General features: G+C 29.3%; 7 protein-coding genes across 21 annotated transcripts; 4 read left to right on the top strand and 3 right to left on the bottom strand.

The window, feature by feature from the left end:
* The first annotated feature begins 352 nt into the window (after nucleotides 1-352).
* Nucleotides 353-2,337, top strand: LOC122569164 (probable splicing factor, arginine/serine-rich 7). The gene is made up of 3 exons (XM_043729751.1): nucleotides 353-485; nucleotides 563-990; nucleotides 1,084-2,337. Exons 1-3 carry the CDS (start codon nucleotides 478-480, stop codon nucleotides 2,223-2,225), a joined length of 1,578 nt encoding a protein of 525 aa, XP_043585686.1. The 5' UTR covers nucleotides 353-477; the 3' UTR covers nucleotides 2,226-2,337.
* Nucleotides 2,338-2,933: 596 nt separating this feature from the next.
* On the top strand, nucleotides 2,934-5,710 carry LOC122569167 (tumor susceptibility gene 101 protein). 6 transcript variants are annotated; one of them, XM_043729765.1, is made up of 9 exons: nucleotides 2,934-2,952; nucleotides 3,269-3,344; nucleotides 3,446-3,530; nucleotides 3,661-3,726; nucleotides 3,802-3,965; nucleotides 4,047-4,167; nucleotides 4,236-4,465; nucleotides 4,536-4,891; nucleotides 4,964-5,710. In XM_043729765.1, the coding sequence occupies exons 2-9, from the start codon at nucleotides 3,291-3,293 to the stop codon at nucleotides 5,148-5,150; spliced, it is 1,263 nt and encodes a 420-aa protein (XP_043585700.1). In that variant the 5' UTR covers nucleotides 2,934-2,952; nucleotides 3,269-3,290; the 3' UTR covers nucleotides 5,151-5,710. The 6 variants fall into 6 exon arrangements, with proteins under 6 accessions (XP_043585700.1, XP_043585696.1, XP_043585697.1 ...); XM_043729761.1 differs by having other exon boundaries at nucleotides 2,950-3,089; nucleotides 3,170-3,344; XM_043729762.1 differs by lacking the exon at nucleotides 2,934-2,952 and adding an exon at nucleotides 2,959-3,106.
* On the bottom strand, nucleotides 5,680-6,683 carry LOC122569175 (transmembrane protein 258). The gene is made up of 3 exons (XM_043729782.1): nucleotides 6,548-6,683; nucleotides 5,875-6,114; nucleotides 5,680-5,790 (listed from the first exon to the last, which is right to left on the bottom strand). The coding sequence occupies exons 1-2, from the start codon at nucleotides 6,548-6,550 to the stop codon at nucleotides 5,875-5,877; spliced, it is 243 nt and encodes an 80-aa protein (XP_043585717.1). The 5' UTR covers nucleotides 6,551-6,683; the 3' UTR covers nucleotides 5,680-5,790.
* Nucleotides 6,684-6,792: 109 nt separating this feature from the next.
* Nucleotides 6,793-9,752, top strand: LOC122569169 (protein abrupt-like). Its single transcript, XM_043729767.1, has 4 exons — nucleotides 6,793-6,927; nucleotides 7,981-8,181; nucleotides 8,272-8,863; nucleotides 9,000-9,752. The coding sequence occupies exons 1-4, from the start codon at nucleotides 6,907-6,909 to the stop codon at nucleotides 9,266-9,268; spliced, it is 1,083 nt and encodes a 360-aa protein (XP_043585702.1). The 5' UTR covers nucleotides 6,793-6,906; the 3' UTR covers nucleotides 9,269-9,752.
* Nucleotides 9,753-10,132: 380 nt separating this feature from the next.
* Nucleotides 10,133-11,776, bottom strand: LOC122569173 (transmembrane protein 208). Of its 2 annotated transcripts, none has more exons than XM_043729779.1 (5): nucleotides 11,281-11,776; nucleotides 10,917-11,087; nucleotides 10,710-10,846; nucleotides 10,523-10,607; nucleotides 10,133-10,357 (listed from the first exon to the last, which is right to left on the bottom strand). In XM_043729779.1, exons 1-5 carry the CDS (start codon nucleotides 11,284-11,286, stop codon nucleotides 10,223-10,225), a joined length of 534 nt encoding a protein of 177 aa, XP_043585714.1. In that variant the 5' UTR covers nucleotides 11,287-11,776; the 3' UTR covers nucleotides 10,133-10,222. The 2 variants fall into 2 exon arrangements, with proteins under 2 accessions (XP_043585714.1, XP_043585715.1); XM_043729780.1 differs by having other exon boundaries at nucleotides 10,935-11,087; nucleotides 11,281-11,747.
* A 494-nt stretch (nucleotides 11,777-12,270) lies between these two features.
* Nucleotides 12,271-14,102, bottom strand: LOC122569168 (PCI domain-containing protein 2). Its single transcript, XM_043729766.1, has 5 exons — nucleotides 13,810-14,102; nucleotides 13,687-13,728; nucleotides 13,482-13,603; nucleotides 12,923-13,404; nucleotides 12,271-12,840 (listed from the first exon to the last, which is right to left on the bottom strand). The coding sequence occupies exons 1-5, from the start codon at nucleotides 13,828-13,830 to the stop codon at nucleotides 12,326-12,328; spliced, it is 1,182 nt and encodes a 393-aa protein (XP_043585701.1). The 5' UTR covers nucleotides 13,831-14,102; the 3' UTR covers nucleotides 12,271-12,325.
* Nucleotides 14,103-14,777: 675 nt separating this feature from the next.
* On the top strand, nucleotides 14,778-25,261 carry LOC122569160 (protein lingerer). Of its 9 annotated transcripts, none has more exons than XM_043729742.1 (16): nucleotides 14,778-14,905; nucleotides 16,785-16,983; nucleotides 17,099-17,462; nucleotides 17,536-17,694; nucleotides 17,758-17,799; nucleotides 17,909-18,075; nucleotides 18,153-18,392; nucleotides 18,478-18,798; nucleotides 18,879-19,316; nucleotides 19,381-19,605; nucleotides 19,673-19,880; nucleotides 19,959-20,158; nucleotides 21,166-21,375; nucleotides 21,517-21,639; nucleotides 21,732-22,007; nucleotides 22,087-25,261. In XM_043729742.1, the coding sequence occupies exons 2-16, from the start codon at nucleotides 16,852-16,854 to the stop codon at nucleotides 22,333-22,335; spliced, it is 3,354 nt and encodes a 1,117-aa protein (XP_043585677.1). In that variant the 5' UTR covers nucleotides 14,778-14,905; nucleotides 16,785-16,851; the 3' UTR covers nucleotides 22,336-25,261. The 9 variants fall into 9 exon arrangements, with proteins under 9 accessions (XP_043585677.1, XP_043585676.1, XP_043585673.1 ...); XM_043729741.1 differs by having other exon boundaries at nucleotides 17,882-18,075; XM_043729738.1 differs by having other exon boundaries at nucleotides 17,114-17,462; nucleotides 17,536-17,799; nucleotides 17,882-18,075.
* Nucleotides 25,262-25,968: the final 707 nt, after the last annotated feature.

Raw genomic sequence — 25,968 nt, 5'->3', positions numbered from 1 at the left:
AAATAAATTCTATTCATTGATATTAGGACAAATCAAGATTAATTAAACTACTATGTGCTCACTAAGTTTCACTTTCATTTTCGTACGATATATGCCAACTGCGATCACGGCATCATGTACACAAGTGTAATGTTAGGATAGGTATGTTTGTATAGCGTGATATTTCATAAATGTATATATAAATTATATATATATATACCATCACATTCCAAATGTATATGTATAAACTGGACTTTTAGATTTAAAAAACGGATATTTTTCAAATAAAGTTGTAGAAACATATAAATTATTACAAAATATCTATAAACATCTGTTACCGACTAATGATAAATCTTCCTAAGGATAAGCTACATGAAAAACATCTAGAGTTTTATAGTTCATGCCCCCAACGTCGCTACGAAATTGTCGAGAAGACGCAAAGAATGTACGAGTTATATAGGATGAAAGAATGCTACAACGTTGGAACCTTGATCTGATATGAAAAAGTAAAAAACACATAACTAATATCATGTTCGTCCATTTTTTGCCGTAATGTATCAATTAAATTAATTTTTTCGCGTAGCGTGTACGATTCGTTCGCATGCAGAATTAGTATTGAAGCCGTATCCTTCAGAAACCTAACCTCTTTCAAGTATATTAAAGAGATTTTTTACAAAATTGAGAAAAGAATGGCGGTTGGATCTACAAAAGTAGTACAGGTGACAAATATTGCACCTCAAGCGACAAAAGATCAAATGCAAACTTTATTCGGGTACCTCGGAAAGATAGAAGATATCAGATTATATCCTACTATACGGGACGTCGCAGTACCTGTTCAATCTCGTATTTGCTACATAAAATTTCACGATCAGGGATGCGTTGCAGTTGCTCAACATATGACAAACACTGTTTTTATTGACCGTGCATTGATTGTAATACCTTACCAGAATGGAGACATTCCAGATGAACAAAGAGCCCTTGAATTGACAAATAATGGTACAGTTGTTCCAGGTAAACATTAATGATAATCAAATTTTTATCTTATATCATCCTTCCGTAAACTTCATTTTCAGTTCTATATATGTATATAATTTTTATTCATAGGTCTTTATCCTTCTGAGCCTAAATTGCCACCAAATGTTGTAAATGCAATAGAAGGAATTCCTCCAAATCATGTTATTACCACTATGGATCCAAAATTAGAGGCAAACGGATTACCACCTTATCCACATTTACCTGGCCATTTAGATAGCAGAAGGATTGAAGAAATAAGAAGAACGCTTGTCCTTGCCAATTTAGATCCTTCTGTGACAACAGACCACTTACTAGATTTTTTCAGCAATAACAACGTTGAAGTGAAGTATTTACGCATGTGTACTAGAGATTCAGATACAGAACACTATGCATTGGTAGAACTCTCTGAACAAGCTGCTGTAGTTTCTGCATTATTATTGAATGGAAAGCTGCTTATAGACAGACCAATTAAAATTTATCATTCAACTCAAGCAATAGCAAAGCCTGAAGCAAAAAGTAATGAAGCAGCACAAAAAGAAATAGAAGAAGCTATGTCCCGGGTAAAGGAAGCTCACAATTTAATTTCGGCTGCGATAGATCCAATGATCGGAATGCTGTCAAAGGACAAACGAAGCCGTAGCGGTTCTCGTAGCCGAAAATCTCGGTCGAGATCAAGAGGACGTAGTAGACGGTCCAGATCGCGCAAAAGATCACGTTCTCGTCACAGACGTTCACGATCACGTCATCGACGAAGATCAAGATCTCGATCGAAACGTTCTCGTTCTAAAGATCGTAGACGAAAGTCACCTTCTCGTAGAAGAAGTAGCTCTCGTGGTCGACATCGTTCCCGCTCTAGATCTCGGCGTTCTCGATCACGTAGATCAAGATCTAAATCCAAAGATCGCAAAAAAAGATCTCCTCGTCGAAGGAGCCGTTCTCGATCTCGAAGTAAACGTTCAAAATCCAAGTCTAGACGGTCTAGATCTAAATCTAAGTCCAGATCCTCGAAATCAAAGTATTCAGAAAAATCGAGAGATAAAGACAAAGATAGAAGAAGCAAAGATAAATCGGATAATGGCAAAAAGAATGAGGGTGATAAGATTGATAAAGAAAAGAGCGAAAAAAAATCTAGTAAAGAAAAGAAATCTGACAAAGAATCAAAATCTGAAGAAAAAAATAGAAATACATCCGAAAATAGCGAAACAAAGGAGAAGATAGAGTCTGAAACTTAAATCTTGATAAATTACGGTCTATAAAAGTTTATTTACAACTCTCAATCATTTTGTTATTTTAATGTTACGATATATCGTAATGTATCAATCAATAAAAAATATGAAAATATAATGCCGAAGATTCTTTTAGCTTGTATGTACAGAAACATATTAATACAATTGTAATAACATAAATGATGAATACATCTTTATTACTATATTTTAATTCCTTATAAACTTCTAAAAAATGAATAATTAATAAATACAGTTATTCTATATTTAATCTTCATTTTACCGTTTTAAATATTTATAAATTGTATTAGTTAAGCAAGGTTTGATTGTTGTAAACATTTGACATAAATACATACATTTTTTAAACTTTTATAATAATATAAAAGATGTTTAAACCATAGACATAAACAACTGCAAATTATCAAAGGTAGTAATTATCAAATTTGTATTGTTTCAGAAATATTTCTTGTCTAACAGTTTCTTCCCGTTATAATATTCTATTTATCATTCATAGATTCATAAAAAATGTCCTCATTTTTTTAAATTTTATATTATAACTCTTGTTATTGTATGTGGCAATAAATAACAAGGAATTTAACATATTCTTAGTTTTTCTCTTTATGTGATTTTAAAATGTCCGGTATACATATATCCGGGGGCAGCACTAACTCGTAATTGAGGAGACGATGATTATTGCAACCTCCTTTCAATAATTTTCTCTGTTCCTTGATTCAAAGTATGTAACAAGTAATATCGAATCATGGTATTGTAATGTTCAAGACACTTTAAGTGACAGACGAATGAGTCAATTCAGTTTATTTAGTTACAAATTGTATCAATAGAAAAAATCAAACAACATTTCATTATATGCATGTAAGGTTGACAGTAGTGTAAGTCTGAAGTTTTTAAGTACGTATAACGAAAGATAACATGGTAATATAATTGCTCCGTAGAATATTCATTGTTAAGAAATTTTGATATTTAACACCGTTAAAAAATCATTCGTACTTTAAAAGGAAAAGCCTCATTTTATTTATCTTTCTTATATTCAGTAATTCTAAAATACGAGGTTAGATGGTGAAAATGACATCTCTAGATGAAGGGAAAATAAAGCAAAGCTTATCAAAGGTGTGTACTGTATATTTTTTTGGAGTATATACATATATTTTTAATATTATTTTTAATACATACATTTTAATGATATTTATAAAATGTATTTTATCTTTTAGTATCAAAATGCTGACATCACTAAGAAACATGTCATGAAAGTTTTGAATCTTTATAAGGGTCTAAAATATAATGTAGAACCATTTGGTAAGTGTAAGAAATGTATCTTCTTTAAAAAAAGAATGTATTTATTTCCAGCTTTATAATAACGTATAAAAATAAATATAAGAAACATGAATTCATTAATTTATTGCTAATGTATTTTATCTTATAACAGTATTTAATGATGGATCGCGCAAAGAATTGTTTAATTTACAAGGAACAATACCTGTCTCTTTTAAAGGTGATATAATTAGATACTTACATAAAAAGCAATTGAAGAAATACAAAACAAATTTTTATGTTATATTGATTTTAGGTACCTATTACAACATTCCTATATGTATATGGTTAATGGATACACATCCTAATAATGCACCTATGTGCTATGTTAAGCCTACTGCTGATATGGACATTAAAGTGAGCATGTTTGTTGATCATAATGGGAAGATTTATTTACCATATCTTCATGATTGGTTGCCAGTAAGTAATTTATATATAGTTATGTCTTATTATCCATTATCTTATGATATCATTATAGTAGTGTATCGTTATTATGTTTAGCACTCATCTGATTTACTTAGTCTAATTCAAATAATGATTGTAACATTTGGAGACCAACCACCTGTTTATGCTAAACCACGACAAGGTATACAAACAAGTTCTACACCTTATCCAGTACAACGTAAGTATTTGTCATTTTTAAATATTCACATGAAAAATTCTATTGTTAAAGAATACAATTTTATATAGCTTTCATGCCTGTACCTGGAAGTGGAACACATATACCTGGTTCTAGTTTTCCACCATATCCACAAAATTCACAGTATCCAGGTGGGAGTAATATTTATTCTCCATACATGTCTACTACATCTTCTGGGTTTCCATACCAGGGCTCGTACGGTTCATATGGAGGAAGTGCATCAAATTATCCATCACAGGGATGTACTGGCTCCTTTCCATACCCTCCATCAACACAGCCAGTAAGTTATAATTTTTAACAGGTAAATAATATACATTATTAGTACTAATCTCTTTTTTGCAATTTTCAAGTCACCAACAGTACCTGCCACAGCTGGTGCATCAGGTACAATCACAGAAGAACATATTAGAGCATCTTTATTGTCAGCAGTAGAAGATAAATTAAGACGAAGACTTAAAGAACAGTTCTCACAATTGGTAGCCGAGCTAGAAACGTTACGTCGAACACAACAAGAACTCACAAGCGGATTTACCCATCTTACCGACTTGTTCGAAAGATTAAAAAAAGAGAAAGCCGAACTTGAAAAAAATATAACTATACTCCAAGACAAAGAAGCTGAATTGGAAAAAGAAATTGCAAAACTTTCTGACAATCAGTCAATAGATGTTGATGAAGCTGTTACAACGATCGCACCACTTTATAAACAGTATGTATTTTTAAATAGTTATTTGTCTTCAATTCTTTTAAGTAACATTATTGTTTTTTTGTACAATTGTAGAATGTTAAACGCGTTTGCGGAAGAAGCAGCCACAGAAGATGCTATATATTATTTGGGTGAAGCTTTACGTTGTGGTATCATAGATTTAGATGCATTTTTGAAACAAGTACGACAGCTTTCACGCAGACAATTTATGCTGAGAGCACTTATGCAACGCTGTCGCCAAAAAGCGGGTTTGGCTGGTTAAACATTCTACTCAATTTTTACGAAGTTACACTATTCAATATTTTATTTTATTACAAATGATGTACGCAAAACAAACTATATAAATCCCACAATAATAGAGGGATAGAGATATATGTTATAAAAAAGAAGCATCCTCGTTATAGAAATTGTATGCTATATATACAGTGATGTATTTTTGTTTCATGTTGTATACATTTTGTTCATAACAAAAGACTTGAACATAAAACTTTTATACATAAAACTGAACAAAAAACATACACACACACATACATATATATGTACACACACAAAATGAACAAATGAAGGTTTAAGCAATTATATTAAAAATAAATATCTTTGTTTTACGAAATTATATTTCAAAATGTAATGTATTTAAAAATGTGTAAAAAGTGTGTAGTTTTTAATTGACTTTTTTAAAACTATGGAAAAGAAGTCATATACCTCAAATAGTGACTTTAGATACATATTAAAAAATATAAATGCTTGTTCACTGTGTGATAAATGTATAGATTGATCACTACATTGCACGATTTAGTAAAAATACATTGTTTTTATTCTTAATGATGTGAGATTATTATATAATTTCTTAAATGCTATTACACATAATCCTAAAATTAGTTTTTCTCATTAATCGAATCAATCTGCAATAAAAAAGAAAGGCTTATAAATATTATAAAAAATTACAGTTTAATTATATTGACTTAAATTTTTAGAAAATAATGTACCTATACATAAATTCCAACCCAAAGGAGTAAAAATAATATACCAAAGCCAGAAAATATTGCTGCTACTAGAGAGATTAATAATTCTTTAAACATGTCCCTTGTAAATTTTGTGCTAGTAACTTCATAAACAAAGAACCATGCTGTAAAGAATATTCCAATTCCTAGTAACACCACTGCCAGTAATGGAAAAATTGCAGGATTTATGGGAGAGACATATCTTGTCATAGACTCGATTTCCACCTAAAGTAAAATAACAAGATTTTATTAGGAAAACAAATAATTATTCTCATTTATTTGACATACATAAAAATTTTTAAGTATTATTTTTGTGAAACCTGTTTCCAAATTTTAAAATTAAAATTAATGTAAATATAATTACAGTTTTCTATTCTCTCCAAGCAGAATAAAACTTTTTGCATGAATGATTTTATAAAAACAGTATTACGTAAAATACATATAAATGTACATATTATCAATTAAATAAATATATAGTTTAATATTAATAAGTTTTGAAGATATACATCTTCGGTGAAGAAATGCTGGGAAAGGATTCCATAAAATTATAACTGTACTACAACATAAAATACCGGATTAAATATAATAAAAGAATAATAACAAGTGACGTTACTCTATGTGACATAAATTTTCATAATAGAATAAATATTACACTCACCATTGTATCAAATATTTTGACGTGGCTTATAGGACACGTAAACTTACACGCGACTAACGACGAGTATGCAATTGTACTCTGCAAACTTCAGTATAATGTACATTCATGAACGCAGTCATATACACAGGTTTCGGCAGTCACTAGTCACTATCAATATGGAAGACAAGTTTCTCACTTTTACGAGGCAAACAGAGTTGAGTAGATTATCTCTATTTCTGTCTGAGACATTTATAGTATGTCACACATACACAGAATAAGAACTTTCTTATCTACCATGTTGATTTTCATGATTCAATTTTCGGACGGTTTTCCCTAGGCTTCGATATATTAGTGTCGAGACCTATTTATATGATGGTGCCATGGACATAGATATATTCACAGTTTAGTATACTATAATAATAACAAATATTAATATATTATGTTGTGAGTATGTTCATATGTTCATAGATCGTGCTTATGAAAGAAGTAAATATAAGTAAGCTACCAATAGTTAAAATATAAGTTACTCAAATTTATGAGGATAACACTATATTCCTACTACCTAGTATTACATATCTTAAAAAGTGAATTAAATAAATAAGCAAAAAATGTTGTCATTATTGACAAACAATTTACTAATTTGTCATTTATCAGTGCTATAAAATATACCTAAAAAAAATTGATTTATTAAAAATAGATTTTACATAATGACATATTATTACATAAATTTTACATTACATATGTACTGATATGTACCAATATATTTTTTAATCGTGACATTAAGAAGAATACAGCTCTAATTTCTTAGTTATGAACCTTTTAACTCATGTTAACACTTTAGAAATTGTAATAAGTAAAAATTTTTAACTAGGTATAATTATATAACCGAGAGTGTAATGAATTTCATATAATTTTATGAATACTTTTTAAAAAAATGTTATTTCTCTAGCAAGCATATCTCACATATCTATCGAAGGTAACTTCATTTTCATTTTCAGCTAAAATTATCTTTTTCATTATTATTCGTTTAAACCAATTTTATTTTAAATTGTCTGCGTAATAATTATTCTATACATATCAAAAATATGTATTTAATATATGTTACACAGAATATTCTTTTTATTATCACTTATTATCAGTTTTAAACCTGCGATTATTTCGAAATCAATAGTATGTTTGTCACCATGATATGATTCATAATACATAACATAGTATTATATTTCCATTCTTTGTATTCTTTGATATCTACAGATATTTCTTGTAGGTACTATGTACAATTCTGTATATTTTAAATACTTAGATATAGTAATACTCTTTAATAATCAGAGGAAATTGAATTTTACTTGTAATTACATAAATAATTATTAAATTTGTAGTTATTAATTTTATAATTATATATTTTATTCTTAAGCTTTAATGAAATGTGTTATTAAAGAAATTCCTATTATTTATAGATAAACATGGCAAAGAATTCGTTGTCGGAACAATTCTCCTTGAAGTGGAACAATTTTTCTAATAATTTAACATCTGGGTTTCTAAGTCATCTTACTGAAAATGATCTAGTTGATGTTACACTTGCAGTGGAAGGTCAATTGTTACAAGCACACAAACTGGTTCTGTCAGTATGTAGTCCATACTTTAAAAATATATTTAAGGTATATAAATTATCTTTTTTACATGTTAAATGTCTATATCTATATAAGTTGTGATTGCTCAGAAAAGAACTTCTTAGAATTATTTTGTAGGAAAATCCTTGTCAACATCCAGTAATTATACTTAAGGACATGAAGTATACTGAAATTGAGTCATTATTGAAATTCATGTATCAAGGTGAAATAAATATCAATCAAGAAGATTTATCTACTTTTCTAAAAGTAGCACAAACATTACAGATAAGAGGACTCACAACAGAAGATACAAATAGCACAAAATCGTTTCCTAGTTGTGATATTCAATCAGATATTGATAGTAATATACAAAATGTTGCTCAATCAAATTTAAGTACAATAAATAGAACTTCCAAAGAAATAGAAATGATAGATAGAAGAAAGAGATCCCATGACATAACAAAAAAAAGTTACAAGAGAAAAAAACAAGATATGTCCTTAATAGCAGAAAATATTCACGATCTATCTAATGAGAAAGTGGATAATGGTAATCAAGAAGTTCTGTTTTTGACGACTGACACAAACAATGAGACAAATGAAATTGTAGATGAGGAAGAAAATATTAATATTCCTACTATAAAAATCAATGATAATAATAAAAGTGATGATAACCCTTTGCTACCTTTTCCCTTGAATACTGAAAATTCAAGAGAAAATTCAACTCAGCAAGGTAAAGGATGTATATAGATGCCAAATATATAGGTGGTTTAAGATTAACATAGAAATAATATTCTGAAATTAATAAAATTTAAAAAAACTTAGTAACTAATAAAATTTAGTCTTAATACTATGTTTTAACATTATAGATGTTGAACCAGTAATTTACAGGCTTTCTGCACGAGGTCGACCACAATTAGTGCATGAGGGTTATGTTTACAATTTGACTTCTCGCTCCGAGGGTTTGAATAGGTCTCATTATAGGTGTGCTGAACAGCATCGTGGTTGTAAAGGTAAATGTGCGGTTATTGCAGAAAGATTTATGCCTACAGGTGTACATGATCATAATCATCCACCTGGGTATCAATCAGAACATGATTACAGAAAAAAGAAAGGTTTAGATGTAGATACTCCTTAAATCATAAATATTTTAAGCTTGTAAACAGCATTTTATCATATTCTTATTTTGTTACTGAAACTTTAGTGAAAATGAAAAGTTCTTTCCAAGTAATATTGGCATATAACATATGCATAGTATTGCATATAACAATAATTCTTCATAGAAAAGAAGCATACAGTTAGGAAATATTCATTTGCTGTGCAATTTTATAATGAAAATAAAAATTTAGTACATTGCAATATTGCAAAAATTGTACATTTATAACTATATATAACAGTAACATAACAAGCCAATGTGGTATATGGACCACTGTATTTCAATAAACTGTGATGCACTTTTTTGCGATATATATATAAAGAAAAACAATATAAAATAGGTGATGAGTACATTCCATTTAGTATTATATTTAATTTTCATTAAAGCCAAATAAAAGTATTTAATTTATGTTAATTGTTTACATATAGACTACTATTTGTCGTGTAATAAATATAATTTGTTTTTATAAATACATATATGTGTATATATATAAAAAATAATTTTTTTCTAAATTATCACACAGAATAATAACTTTAGTAATATATAAAATGAATTAATCCAAAAATTAGAGATTGGAGATAGAGAAGTCGTTAACGACATATAAAACATTAAAAATTATAAAAAGTTTATTTTTATATTACACTTCATAAACTTCTTTTCTTAGATACAAAAATTGCCAAAATTAATGTGATAGTGTTCATAAATATTATTTAATTTGTAAAAAGTTGACCTTATAATTTATGTAAAAGTTTATAAATTTATAAGGGGACATGAAAATAATCTGTTCATAAACATAGAAAATGTAGGAAACAATGCAGGCTAAAACAAAAGTAAAATAATAAGCAGTCTTGTTTCACAATATTGCTCAACTTTATCCTACACCCATTAAATTTTTTAATATTTATTCAAAATGCATGCTTATTTCTATTCAAAATGTTAATGCCGTCTAGCCATCTTTTTTTCCAACTTCCGTTGTTTCTTCTCACTAATCTCAGGTTGCTCTGGAGTAGAGGCAAAAAACCATGGAGCTAATATTTGTTTCCATATCATCCAACCTCCCCTGAATGGTACCTGTTGTAATAATACAAAATATTTCATAATCTATTTAAACATTTTATGTACGCTTTAACTCGAAAATTGTGAGGAAATTGTAAGAAAGTTATTTTAAATTGTTTTGTAATTTATGATGAGTCAATGTACTATTTTATATTTCTATCATTTACTAAGTATACTTACAAGAAGCCATAACAACCAAAAGTAATTTGATATAAGAGAGAGTATTTGTACTCCTGAAGTTAATATAATTAAATCTTTTACATGTCTGAAATAACATTAAAATGTCATTATATTTATCAAAGCTGTTACAGTCTAATAAAGTGTTATATTATTTGAAGAAATCATTAGAATATGTTGTGATATTTACTCTGCTATACCTCCTTCCATATTAAGATCAATTCCAGAATCTAAAAGCTGTCCCGATTCTGAATATGTTGCATGTGCTATATATTTCATAAACTGATAACTTCCTATATATACAATTGCAGAAAATATGGTTAATGTCTGTAATCAAAATAGATAACAGAATAATATATGTTGCTATATATGTACACTTTAAAAATAAAAATAATACCTTAAATATAAAACTCACAGTTGATAATGTTGTAAAGTTAAAGAACAACATCGTAACAGTAAAATATATTCCTATTGCCCCAATTATCATATTTTGATAAAAATTTAATGTAGTTTTATTTTCTTCCACTATCTGTTTTGCACCTTTTGTTGCTGCTTTAGTTTTTTTTATCTAGAAATGTAATGAATGACTTTACCTAGTACTCATATTGTTATAAAGCAATTTTTTTAAAAGTGATAATTATTGATTGACTTTGTTATGCAATGACACATTACAAATCATACGGAAGTAATTGCATATCCAGAATGGTTAAGATGTAAAAAAAGAGAAAAAGAACGATATTTTAAATAATACTGTAACTTACCGTCATTTTCTTAGTAAATTATAGGTACAAGTATTTAATATATCAATACATGACACAGGCAATCTTGTAAGTATTCAAAATCGCTTAGGGTTTGTTAAAGCCACGTGAAAGATGTCATATGAGAAAGTCTCTAGGTTAACATTCCATAATCTATATTTCAATACAGATACGTAAATATTAATAGTCATCATTTTTTACGATTCATAATCGTTCGAAATTCGAAGTTCTAATAAATAATTGTAAAAAAGGGTTACTTTAAATTTTTTACTAAGTAATGGAAGTGATGAGTATAGGAATAATATCTTATAATTATATATATATGTGTGTGTGTGTGTGTGTGTGTATGCCTGCTCATTTAGTGGAATTGTCGAAATTCTTTCTATCCACATGAAATTGAAAGAAAATATCGATATATAATTTTCGCAAAAATATTTCTTATTCTTAAATTTATCTTTTTACATATAAAATTGTATTAAAAATAATATAAGTTTGATTTTCACATCATTTATACAAATACACTTTTACTTTGTTGAATATATGTAAATTAAAATAGAAAAGTATTATTGTTGTAACAGGAAATGTACATATGTATGTAATTATTAACGTGTGTATAATTAAGAATAATTAAGAAAAACGATTACATAGCTTTTCTATTCACTTCTTGTCATAATTAAGAGAAGGATAAAAAGAGCTTTCTATCAGAAAGGATTTTCTCTCTGTATATACATATTTTATCAAATTTCATTTTATTATATTGCATCACTAAGGAATTTAGGATCATTTAAATTTAAACATTTTATTACTAATTTAAATTGATCAAAAAGAGCTAATGATACATACATATGTATATATTCTAGATTTTCAAATTTTATTAATTTGTAATCTTAAAATATAATAAACAAATTTGATTTCATTTATATGATGATGTAGATTATAAATAATTACATTTAGATCTAGAATTGTTGAAGGTACTAAAATCAATTAAATCAATTTTATTGAATTTAAATTTATTTCTTACAGAAAGATACATGTAATCTAAAGATAATTAAAGTATAGTTGAAAGTCTTGGAAAAGGATTTTGTTTAGAGATGACTAATTTTTTATGTTGATGAGATATGTATCCTTTAATTTTTCCTTCAAATATTAAATTTGCCACAATGCACTCTACTTCATCCATATCAACATCATCAATTCCTTGCATTTCTAATGCTGAAAGTAAATCTTGAATAGGAATCTGATGTATATTTAATACTAAATACACCTTTTTAAATAAATTTCTGTATGCTATTATCTTCAATTTTTCCACAATTAAATATATTCCTGCTCCTATAAAAAATAATTCGTGTTTTTCCATCACTTTTTCAAGATTGCATAAATCTCCCCTTTTAACAGCTTCCATTAATTCTTCAAACTCCATTAAGTTATATTTTTCTAGTAAGTTATGTTTAGGCATATACCCTAATAACATTTTCACTGGCACAAGATAAGTTAATATTAATCGTTTGTTTTTTGAAGATTGCTTATGACAATGTTCAAAAGCATAAGTAAGATATTCATCAGCTAAAATATGAATAAGATAATTATTTATAAAATGATTAAAATGTCAAGTTTATTATAATAACTATCAAATTTTAATACTTACCAGCTTTGTAATCACTGTCAAACATTGCTTTACGGCCCACGAAAAATTTATAAGTAATTTGTTGTGCTAATGCAAAATGTGCTTTATATGGGGATGATTCTATTGCCCTTATTAAAGGTTTACATAAATGCAATTTATTTATTCTAAAATAAATTTTTAATAATTGGTTAACCAATGCCAGCATTCCCCATCTTTTTGTATCATCTTCTGAGCTACGATTATCACAAGCACATACTCGAAAACATCCCATTAGGCAATCTGCACATTTCTCCAAAATTTCTCCGGGCTTTACATTTTTGCTGGATCTTGTATTCTCTGCACAAACTGCTAATAACCGTAATTCTAAACATATTACATTCATAACAGGCAACATCCAATTTTCTTCCTTTTGCATCTGAAGAATCTTTGTCAAAGATTGAACTGCAGAACTTTGATAATTATACATTGACAATGGGTCATCTTTATGTATTGCTGTTATAGTTCTAAGGATATAAATATTATAGTCAACATTTAGAATAATAGTTATAAAAATATACCAATATTTAACATATTTAGTTACTTTAAGTGGTAAAGTACTAAGTCATCAAGTGGAGCAGATAAATGTTCCATTGCTTTTGTTATTGCAGTTTCAGATCCAATTTGTGAAATTGAAACATGATTATGCCGTAAAGATAATAAATCCTTAAATTAAAAAATTACATAAAGTGTTTATGTAAAATTGGTATGTGTGTAAATATATTTTAATGTAAATATGTATTATTTACCGCTAAACCATCGCCGTCCTGATTCAACCACATACGTCTGATCTATAAATGTAAATATAACCTCGAAATAAATGATTTTTTTAATTACAGCATATTATATGTATTAAATGTTTAATACATTACCTGCATTATATACGAATCCATTGTAATATGTGTAATTTAATACATGTATTTATTTTGAAAATGTTTTTGTTTTTAAACTTAATTACATTACTTGAAATCACAAATTGATGGTATATAATCGTATAGCTTAAACACAATTAAATTAACAAATGTCTTTATTATCTATTATTATTCAATAAAATAATAAGGAAAACATTTCATGGTTCGGCAATAAAGACTTATTAAATATATACAGAAGTATTTGTTTTATATATATATATATAGATACATATAACTGGATTTGAAATATACACATCCGTGATACATATGAATACACGCAAAGTTGAATCACTAGGAATTATACTTGTAATGCATAATTGCGGTTATAAACAAACTTGGTCACGTGATAGATGTACAACGGCTCTCGGTATTGGTTAGCAATCGTCAGTGAATTATGATTTGCAGGGATGTTTATATCACTATAGAAAATATTACAACTATTTGACTAAATATAGCATATTTAAACGGTAACAAATATACATCTAATATTATTACTTAAGAAGTTAATGTTTAAAAAAGTAGCTTTCTGTTCTCTAAATTCGACAATTAATTATGTTGATAGAGTCAGAAGGAATATATACGCATATCCCTAAATTCTAAAGAAAGACGTGTTTCAATATCGGTAAAATGTTGTCTAAAATGATGTATTATTATGTGACTCATTCAGAATGGATACATTTAACTAATAAAACTAATAAAAAATATATGGATAAATTTTTAACTGTATGTAACATATATATTAATATAAAAGAAATAATTAAATATTTGAATAAAACAAATAGTGCAATATAATAACTATTAGAAATAGAACCAAAAAGGATTTTCTCTCTATTATTACATGCCCAATAGTGTAATTGTAAATAAGCTTTTAATTTGCCTTCATTACGTGTTGATTATACCTAGAAAATTTCTGATTGTCTAGTTAACAAACCTGAGCGTTCTAGTATAAAATTGGCTACCCGTATGGAGCCCGATAAAGCATAGAGGCGGTGCTGCCAAGTCAGGGAGGGGGGCCCGCGGTCACGTGACCGAGCTGCGTTTTGAGCGCACTAACCAGGTACGAGTAAATTCGTTGTTTTTTTCGTGGTTTTTCGCGCGCCACGGCCGAAAAAGCCGAGGCGTCGTGAATTTCGCTTGTTTCTGACTCCGGACGTGTCCTTCGAGTACGCAAACAACGCTTATAATAACTGTGAGTTACTTGCAAATACTTTGACTCGATCATCTTACGGAGATCTATCGATGCTCCACCGCGGCGATGGTTGACAAGCCTTCCTCGCAAAACCAGAAATGGCGTCTACCGTGCACATGGTCTGCGGAAAATATTCTACATCAACGTCATAGTACCGATTCAGGAATATAACGAACTCTACACGGCCAATTTCTTTATCATCTGTTTGAAGAATTTTCACAACTCGCTTACGAACAACAACGCAACGGACAAGGTGTTTTTTGTGATGCGCCAGATAATCCTCCTTCGTCATATTCTCACCGCGCACGTCAAAATTTCTCTCTTTTTTTTTTTATTACTTCATCGTCATTTGAAATCTTCTGTGTTGCGGGAAGAAAGTTCACAAATCTTTTCGGTGTTTTCGGTGAATTTAATCGTTTGCATTGAACGACATGGTCCTTGGGAATTTCGCAAAATCTTGTGGATAAGATTTAGATCATTCTGCATATCGCCCTGACGCTTACTTATTCGTTCTTCTTCTAGACAACCGTTTTAGGAAAAACGTGACTATTTTAAGAAATATCTGTTAAATCGTTTGATCTTGTATTTATCATCATTAGCCGACCCTAACCTTTTCATCTATGCTTAAAAGGTAGAAATAAAATTGTATCTTGCAGACGTTTATTTAATGTCGACTTTTTTATTGTTAATTCTTCATACACACATTTTCATAAATGTGATTTGATATTGTGCTTGACATGTTTTATAATTGTTAAAATGTTTTTAAATACCAATTGTTTTTCTCACTTAGGTTATTTTCAAAATGCATATTTTTATGATATAATTGCTAATACCGTAGGTTATGTGGGTATTCTAAAAATTACTAAATTGAACAAGATGTATTTTATTCTTCTTCGTTAATTCTTCAAAATCCATAGTTTTATTCGATATAATTATGTGTGATAATCATGGTTATACAATCTATCTGACGATAGTACATATACAAGTAATTTATGGTTATACATTTTTTATAAATATTAATTTGTGTATTTATATATTTACATTTTATTTATCTATTTAATGATATGAAATTTTATTGTATGATATTTTGGCTTATTGTTGATATCAAATTAATATTCTTAGTTAATATTAATTAATTCTTATTTAGAAAAAAAGTAATATTAATCTGTGGTCATTTACTGAAAAATTTAGTTTGTTGAATTAGTCTTTTAACTTTTTAGTTAATTTATATATTTTATCATATATTATTCTAAAAGATGTTATTTATTTTTAGAAAATTAGAAAGTGTTTTAAAAGTATATATCTTATTTATAATATTACAAGTTACATTTTATAATCTGGAATCAATAATTTTGTGCATTATTTATGCTTTATTCATCATTAATGAAAAATAATTAATTGCTATTAGAAATATGTAATTTTATCATATACTTCTATAAAGATAATAATTGAGGTACTTACGGACATTAATTTTAATTCTTATATAACTTTCAGAATGTAAAATTTATAATTAATGTCAAACATTTTCAATTTTCACAAAATTAAAAAAAAATTCAGAATTATATGTAGTTTTGTTATTGCAATATATTATATATTGCAATAAAATAAAATAATGTTTTTGACTTTTTATATTTTAATTAGTTAATAAAACTAAGTTTGAATTAATAGATGTATTTATAACACACATAGTACTTATTTTCAGTATATTATATTAGATATACACAATTAATTGTTTTCTTTGTTACAGACTGTAAATAGAGAGTGTATATAGTGTGATAGGGGAGTGATATAGGTGTGTGGCATTTTAGTTGGCAATGAGTTCAAGCAACAAATCGGTGTCCTCCGGTGGGAGAGGCACCAATAAAAATAAATCATCACAACAACATGGGAAATCAGATCATCATCAAACTAAATCATCGGATTCGATAAAGCATGAAAAAACACAGGTCAGTAAATATAGTCAATTACTTTATTATTATGAGTGATAGAAAGATTTCTTTTTATGCGCTTTTGTTTTTTTTATTCAATAAAGAATTTTTATTAAAAAATATGGCGTTGTAGCCAAACACTGTTCAGATGCGGCATGCACAAATCATTGACACCAGAATGGGCAGCGGTGAAGATCCTGTTTTAAAAGAGCGCATAAAGCAAGTCATGGATATGACTAGACGATCAGAAGACGAAGTTGTTATGGCTTTACATGATAGTGATGGTGACTTGGACCGTGCTGTTAATGATCTTTTGGAGGGAGTAAAAACAGAATGGGAAGTGAAAAAAAAGAAGCCTCGTCAACCTAGTGGTTCAAAACAAAATATGGATATCTCTGGTGGTCAAGATGAAGGTGGTGATTGGGATGAAAGGCGCAATCAGCGAGGAGGTGGTCCTCCACGTATGCGAGGTCGTGCTAACCATGATAATCGTGGATGTACGTTAAGATAAATATTATACATATTGATATACATTATTGATGCCACATGTCTAAATAAATCTTTACTTAGGGCGCGGTCGAGAAAATAAAGAAAACGAAAGAAACATGGAAGATGGTATTCGTGATGGAAGTTACAGTGGTAACAGAAGAGGAAGAGGTGGTCCAGGAAGACCAGGTCGAGGAGGACGAGGTGGAGGGAGAGGACTTGGTCCACGAACATTTGCTAACCGTAATGACCCATCATCTACTTCATCTGCTCATAGTTTTAATCGATCAATTGATACATGGACAGGTAATGAAGAACAACAACAAGCTGCTCAGGAGCCAAAGATGGGTAAGTCTGTTTAAATATTTCAATTATTCACATTTTAAGTTATTTAATCTTATTATCTCATGCAACAAAAATATGTGAGTAGATGCATGGAATAATTTGGATTCTGCAGAAGACTGGGAGAATGAAGAGTATACAGGTTCATTGGCGGATACAAAAGTTTTTACACCGAGCACTTCTGCAGCAGAACCTACACCTTCTACAGAAGAAGCAAAAACTCAAGATCTGCAACCAGTGCAATCTAACCAGACTGTAAATTTATCATTACTACAACAGGAAGTATGTAACATTGCTTTTTAAATCAATATTAGTAATTACATGTAATAAAAAGTATCTTTTTTATTTATGCATATAAGGAATTACCAAAATTATCAGAAATACAACCAATACAACAACAAACTTTAATTCAACAAACTCAACAACAACAACCTGTATTGAGCTTACCTACAATGCAGCTATCACAGCAACCAAACGCTATAAGCGGCGGGGTATTAACAGCTGCCCAAACACAATATTTAACACAACTTACCCAACAAACAAGTGAAAACTTGAAATCTGCTGGACAAAATACATTCTCCTCATCGATATCCAGCCAGGTAGCTAAATAATATACATGTCTATGAATTATTTTATAATGTAATATATAAACTAGAATATAGTTGTATCTCTTAAATATATCAGCCTCAGAGACAGACAAAACAACGTCCAAGGGTGCCACCACCATCAAAAATACCATCAAGTGCTGTAGAAATGCCTGGGGATGCTGTTAATAGTGGCATTGGATTTCTTGATGTCCAATTTGGTGCATTGGAATTTGGTAGTGATTCAAGCTCTCTTGATGGTTCTGCAAATGAAAAATACAATTCAGCTAATAATACAATAGCTGGTGTAGATGTGTCTTCTACTACAAATGCTGTAAACACTGCCAATACAAATAATTCTTTGGATATCGAAACAACGCAACCATCATCGACGGCACCTTTTAACACTACTTCTCAAATGGTTACTTTATTATATAAATATTAATACTTGTCATTTTTTAATGCTTACAATTTATTGAATAATTCTATATTTACTTACAGTTATCAAATAGCGACAATTTACCAGTATCGAGTGAACATTCGATAAACGCTCAAACATTCACTGCTCGTGGTAGCAGTTCTGGACAAACTTTAGATATAACTAAACAAGATTTCACTTCACAAGTCTCACCAGGAAATGCACCTCCGTATGGTACAACAACAACTTATCAATCTCAAAAGTCATCATTTCAAGCACCTACAGCAACTCCCAGCACTTATAATGCATATTCTACAAATACTCAATCTGCTCAATCATCTTTCCAAACCGCATCCGGCACGAGTGCTAACAGTTATTCTGCAACAGCAACTGTTTCACAAGCAAGTTATAATTCTTCATCATCATTTCCTCAATCTAATACATCAACCTTTAGTCAAGCTTCTCCTTCTGCATCTGCATCTGCAACTTCAGGTTATAATCAACCAACAACTACAAATCAGGTAATTATTATGTTGTATAATATTAAAATGATTTATATTATATAAAATTCATTTTTTTAAATAGGTATATCAGTCTGCGACTGGATATGTACCTACCACAACATCTCAGTATCAAGCACAGTCTGTAGCTACAAATACTGTATCAAATAGTAGTACAGGCTATCAAACAAGTGGATATCAAGGATCATCTTCGTTTCAGTCGACTCCACAAGCTTATCAACCATCTGTCACTACATTTACTTCACCTATTACCCAAACATCCGGAGCTTACCAAAGCGCAGCACAGTCTGTAAGTATTTCATTTCATGAGTTCGAATATTACTTAAATGCAAGAAATTACTAAACTATACTTACAGGTATATGCAAATGCATATGGCACATACGCCAGTCAACAACAAACAGCGTCTCACAATCATAAATTGAACAGTAATACAACAAAAGATTCTCAATATGATAGTAACACGACGACATCAAATAGTTCTCTTGCGACTACAACGGCACCCACATTAGGTCTTAGTTCTGCCTCCGTAAATAGTTCACAAACTAAAGTAACAAATTCTAACGGTAAGCAATGTCTAAACACTAAAAATTGAAGTTATTTCTATGATCAGATAAAAAAAAATTGTAATGTGATTTTTAAAGCGGTACCGAAAAGTACATCGAGTGGTGTAGTAACGGGTAGTAGTGGAACTGGAAATATGACAGGTGGTGGTGCAGCTGGTAGCATGACTCCAATGCTAAGTCACCAATATATTATGGGCCAAGGTGTACCTTATGCGTTCCAACAACCAATGTACAGTTATGAGGAATTACAGCTTATGCAACAAAGAATACCGCATATGGTCAGTTACTATTTGATTCCTCAATTTATTTATCTTACGTCTCAAGTACAACTTACTCATATGCTAATTGTAAAAGTAATTTGTACTTGATTCCATTAAAATGCTTCGTTAGAGTAATGTACACTTTAAAAAAAAGTTTATTTCATATACTATAACAGATATTATAACTATTATATTTCTTGAAACAATAATATTAGCATTCATAATCAAAAAGAAAAACTTATATTTCCGGTGTACTACTCTGCGTGCTATTCTATTTTGTCATGATTATTTAGTAAGAAGAATGCTAAAGTAATCATTTGTTTAATGCTTGGTAGCTGCTCGTTATTTCAATATTCTTTTTTTTTTTTAAGAAATTATGGATTTCTTATTCACATTTTCAAGATGGCACACGAAGTTTGTTGTATTTTTTATAGTGAGATGTTTCGCATCAGATAAATTATTGAAAACATTTTAATTTCTGAAACATTATTTAGTAGAAAAGTAAAACTGTCTGTGATTAATTTGGAATATTATCGTGAAAGATTAGTCCGCTGAAATGAATCTATTACAGATAATATAAAATACCATTTTGATCATAGACTAACTGTAGTTTATATATATATATATATATATATATATATATCTTCCTTCATTATTGGTTTCATTTGCTCTATACCTCATGTTACGTATTTGAAATTGTATAAAAATTTATAATATAATTTTCAAGTGGTTAAGTTGTACCTTATTTTGAGATAAATTACACTGGTATGTTTGTGAATATTAAAGATAAAAATTTACATTAGAACAATAGTATTTTAAAACGTAGAAAATAATGGATTTTAAATTACAACATCCAAAGAAATTTTAAGTTAAGGTCTAAGACTCTAAGATAGGTACAACCAAACCGCATGTAACCTGCCCCCAACCTAGTACGCGTAGACTTAGATATTAGTTAGCCTTCTTGTATTTGGAGTACACAGTGTATGCATGTAGTTTTGTGTTTGGCCTTCCTGACTAACCTGCAGCCAACTACTGGTTACTATGACGCGGCCTTGGGCTATCAGACAACCGGTCCTGCTACCAGTCTCGGTGGGGGACGAGGAGATGCACTTTCCGGTGTACAAGGCGTTCAAGGAGTACAAGGCGTACAAGGAGCCTATACCAGTATTAGTGACGCCAGGTTCGCCAGAAACGACAGCAATGCATCTCCAGTTCCATCAACTATGTCACAACAGGTGAGGTTTATAAACATTTAGTAGACATGACAATCAGCTTAAGAATGTTGTTGTAATACTTAAAAATTGTTTTGATATTTTCGACTAAATTATAGTATTGTATTACATTCAAACAATTTTTTTAATTCATATTATTTGTAGACTGCTACACAGCATCAACAACCAATGATGAATCCTACACTACCTCCAACATATGCATACTTTGCATATGGTGGTGGAATAATGCCAGGTGGCTTTCAATATGGAACTCCTGCTATTTATCCTGTAAGTTAATCAACTTATATAATGAATTCTTTATTTATTTTTTAATATATTCTAACAAAATATTCGTATTTCATTTATCAAAATTACTATAGCAGATAGCGACTGCTGGTAACGCGGGTACGAACAGTGGTGCATATAGTGCTAAACCAGGAAGTTATGGATCTGGATATGGAGCTGGAGCAAGTTATGATGCTTTAGCATCTGCTGGTCCTTCGGCCGAATATAAAGGTGCGGGAAACAGCTATACCACTACACAAACTGGTAAAACTGGAACATCTACCGGAAATACGAATACTGGTGGATCGTCTGCAACCGATATAAGCGCCACTATGTATGCTAAAAGTCATGTAGCGCTTAGTAAAGTGAATGTAAGTATTTCTATAAACCCAATTTCATAAAAATGTATTATTTTCAGCGAAAGTTAATAACGCTTTAATGTTATTTCAGTCCTACGATAAACAAACTTTTCACTCAGCAACTCCCCCGCCATTTAGCTTGACTGGAAGCCAAAATGCTGGTTTGCCTGGTGCATATGGAACGCCACATTTGTTTATCCCAACTATGCCTCATCAACTGCACCAGCCACTTCATCAAGATGGTGGTAGCAGTGCAGGCCAAAGGTCCAATACAAGTTCCCAAAACAAAGCCCAAGCAAAGCCTGGATATAGTCCTAGTTACTGGACTGGAAGTAATTAAAAAATTGGACTGCGCAAGGAAGATGAGAGGATAAAAGCAAAACTGCACCATTTTAGACAAACTACCATTTCGCCATATGATACACGGTGGTGTGAAATAAGGACATTGACACAATGATACAAAGGACACAAGACAAGACGATTTTTTCTTTTTTTTTTCTTGGTGAAACTAAATGATTCTGGTATGACACGAGTTAATGTAAAATATAAAATGAATCTTAAAATGTGGAAGGATTAAGCAATTTTTAAAGATTTTGTGTTTAACAGGGTGGTAATATTTCTTTTCCACATAAATCTGCTACAACAATTAGTTAGAAAAAATGTTATACTCCTTTTAATTAGTCATATTAATTTCTATATTCTTATATCTTGAGATATTAAGTTGAATTACAAAGAAATTTTTTGACATGTTATTATTTTACTTATAATAATATATAATTCAGTAATTGTATTAAAAAGTTTTTGGTGTGTATAATGCAGTATACATATATATATATATATTTATATATAAATATATTTCTTTAAAGTGAAATATAATATGCAAAGGGAAAAAGAGGAGTGGTCAAATGCAGCACGAAAAAAATTGCGTAGTTCTTCCAACGTGAGGCGCATTCGTGCCAAATGAATTTATAGCGTTTATAACGTATAAAACCGTGAAACGAATGATCGAACATATTTGTCAAGATAAAGAACAGAATTAATTGTAGTATGTTGAAACGCTATGAGAAAAGGAAAATCAAGATTTGTGAGTAGCTCTCGTGTGAAATACTGAAAAGATGATTTAGAAGAGTAATTGACTGTTAAATTTACTTCCGATCTCTTATCTGTATACTACTGTGCAATTGCAAATATACCGCATCGACTGCAAAGGGTGATAGTTTTTTTGTATGATGTAGGCATCTCGGCTCATTAACATCTAAAGTGCTTCTTTACATGAAAACAAAGCACTCCATACGTGATGGAACGTAAAACTATACTATGTAAATTACAATTATTGTATGTATTTAATCATGGAACATCAGGTATATAAAGTTATAATCATCATAATGTTGTCACTTTTGGTATTTAAAAACGAATGTATAATCGCACTAGTTTCGCATTCTTGCGCGCACCCATATATAGATATATTTGATTTGGTCGCCTTGCATTTCTTTTAGTTACCAGAATTTTATGAACGTTATATTTTATTAACAAAAAGCTATTAAACCAAAAAGAAGATACCGTCATACCATGTTTTCAAAGAACGTTGATTTCAAAATGAGAGCGGTACTTATTTAATATATCTTATGTTTATAAAAGCGGCGTTGCAGATTAGATAGTGCCACAAACTACTAAGAAAAACAAGCAGAATTCAGTAATTTTCTTGTGGTGCCTTGAATAAAATTCAAATAATAGAGTTCAAACATCTGCTTTTTGCAGGAATTTCTCATATAACTTTTTACAATCCTTTCATACTGTAAGTTGTATTATCTAAAACGTACATTACCTTACCCTTATTCATATATTAACTTTTACTAATTACTCTATATCATCCATGTAATTTATCTTCTAGGAAATAATAGTTGATGCTTTAGTTTAATAACAATTTTAAAGTTTTCGTTTGCAGAGTATTGTTTGCCCTCTCCAAATTTATAGTTTTCAAAGAGATCCAAATGATTCTTGGATCAATAATTGCATTATACAAATGCAATATATCTGAAAACAGATAAAAAGATTAATTTGTCAACAAATTATTTATAATTATTATAAAATAGTTACACCAGCTTTAAAACTACATTTTTGAAACTTATTATGTAAGGAAGTTCTTCGGATATAGAAGAAAATTAAGACACATATTATGACATTCTATTTGATGTTTACAAAATGTATAGTCCAAATAATAATCTTATGTGGCTACGTCGTAAGTTCTTCAATTTCTTTTTTACTTTTTGCTTTTAATTCGTACTCATTTCTAGGATCTGCTTAAAAATTGTAATATTTGTTAATACATAAATAAAAATGAATTTTAGTTGATCAAAGTATTGAGTATTGAATGTTGAATAAATTTATGTTGAACATTACATGAATATTACAAATACGTACATAAACGAGAACAACCCGCACTGTTTACATTTTTTTAATTTGATATTAATATAATTTTTCAACGAATGTAATAAAAAACAAATGTCGATGTTAGTGTACCGCTAATAAGTATTCACAATGACCTGTATCATTTTAATTAGATTATAATAAAGAGGAAAATGTAATTGTCGATTCCGTCTGATAAAACAATATTCGTACTATTACATTATTTATGCTGATTAGAAACATATTGTACAGTTATAAAATAATCAGACGAAAAGGAGTAAAGTAATACATTAATTAACACAAGTCATTTTAGAAAACATGCATTACATTTTTGCATTGTGGATAGCAATCATTACAATATAATTCCTATCATTAAGAGTAAACGAAGATATGAGTAAAGTATTTTCACGAGATGCTGTTGAAATCCTTACGACCTAGCATGTATTATACTTTGGGAATAAATTGTTTTATCGCAAAACTATTCCGAGTACCACTGATACGAAAAAGAAGTACATAATTGTAAGTAAAATCTTGTTAGCAATTGCATTATACATATATATAAATATATACAAAATTGAATGACATCGATATGGATAGGATATGTTTGAAAATCATGGGAGACCAAGTGTAGAATAGTTCTCTTTAGAAGAACAAAGAAAATGTAAATCTGTAACCATAAATTACCGAGAAAAAAATTGATCGATTTTATCGACGAAATCATTCCCGGATACGGATTATTCGATCATCCTGACTATACAGGATAACGAAACTTTACTGTGTAACACTAATGACTTAATAACTTTAAAATATTGTGCTATACAAAGAAAACTTTACAAATATACGTATGATTTTAAATGGTTGCTAAATATGTTATCATTAAAAGCTTTGAAATTAACTTAAATATTACTTTTATTTTCAATCTAACAAACTCAAATTTACATATTAACCATTTTGTTTTTTTAAAGAAATTTCTTTTTAAGATACATTTTTTATTACAAATATACAATTCAATTAACGTTTTGTAATTAGTCCTTTAAGTAAATGTTTTATACACATTTTATATATAAAAAAATTGTTTTTGATTGCTTTAACTTTATATTATAGTACTTATTCAGTCACCTAAAACCGAAAATATATTTAGAGCGTTTATGTTAGTTATATAAAAATTTTAATAAGTTAATAAATTTATATTAAACATTTTTAGAACATCTTTACGCATTCAAAATACGCATATTTATATAAATCCACTCATGTAAACATTCAAGGGATTGGTATGATAATTGAAAAAATCAATTACTTTTCTTGTTTTTGTTTTCTCAATATAAATTTTCAAATATTTCCAATCTTGTGTGTATGTTCAAATGAATTAGGGGCAAGTATATTAAATGTAATGTATGATGAAAAATAGAGAAAGTTGCAAAGTATTCTACAAAATGAAAGAATGTAAACGAAACTTAAACATTTAAATCAAAGAGTTCATTATAACAATTATTAAGCATTAATAATTTTTGTATTTTTATCAAGTAATGATCTATTGAAAGATGCAAAATTCATTGCGTCATTATTG

The sequence above is a fragment of the Bombus pyrosoma genome, linkage group LG7, assembly GCF_014825855.1.
Source record: "Bombus pyrosoma isolate SC7728 linkage group LG7, ASM1482585v1, whole genome shotgun sequence".
In the NCBI taxonomy this organism is placed as follows: Eukaryota; Metazoa; Arthropoda; class Insecta; order Hymenoptera; family Apidae; genus Bombus; species Bombus pyrosoma.
The sequence above is the reverse complement of the archived record's forward strand: the minus strand, read 5'-3'. Positions and strand labels throughout refer to the sequence as shown.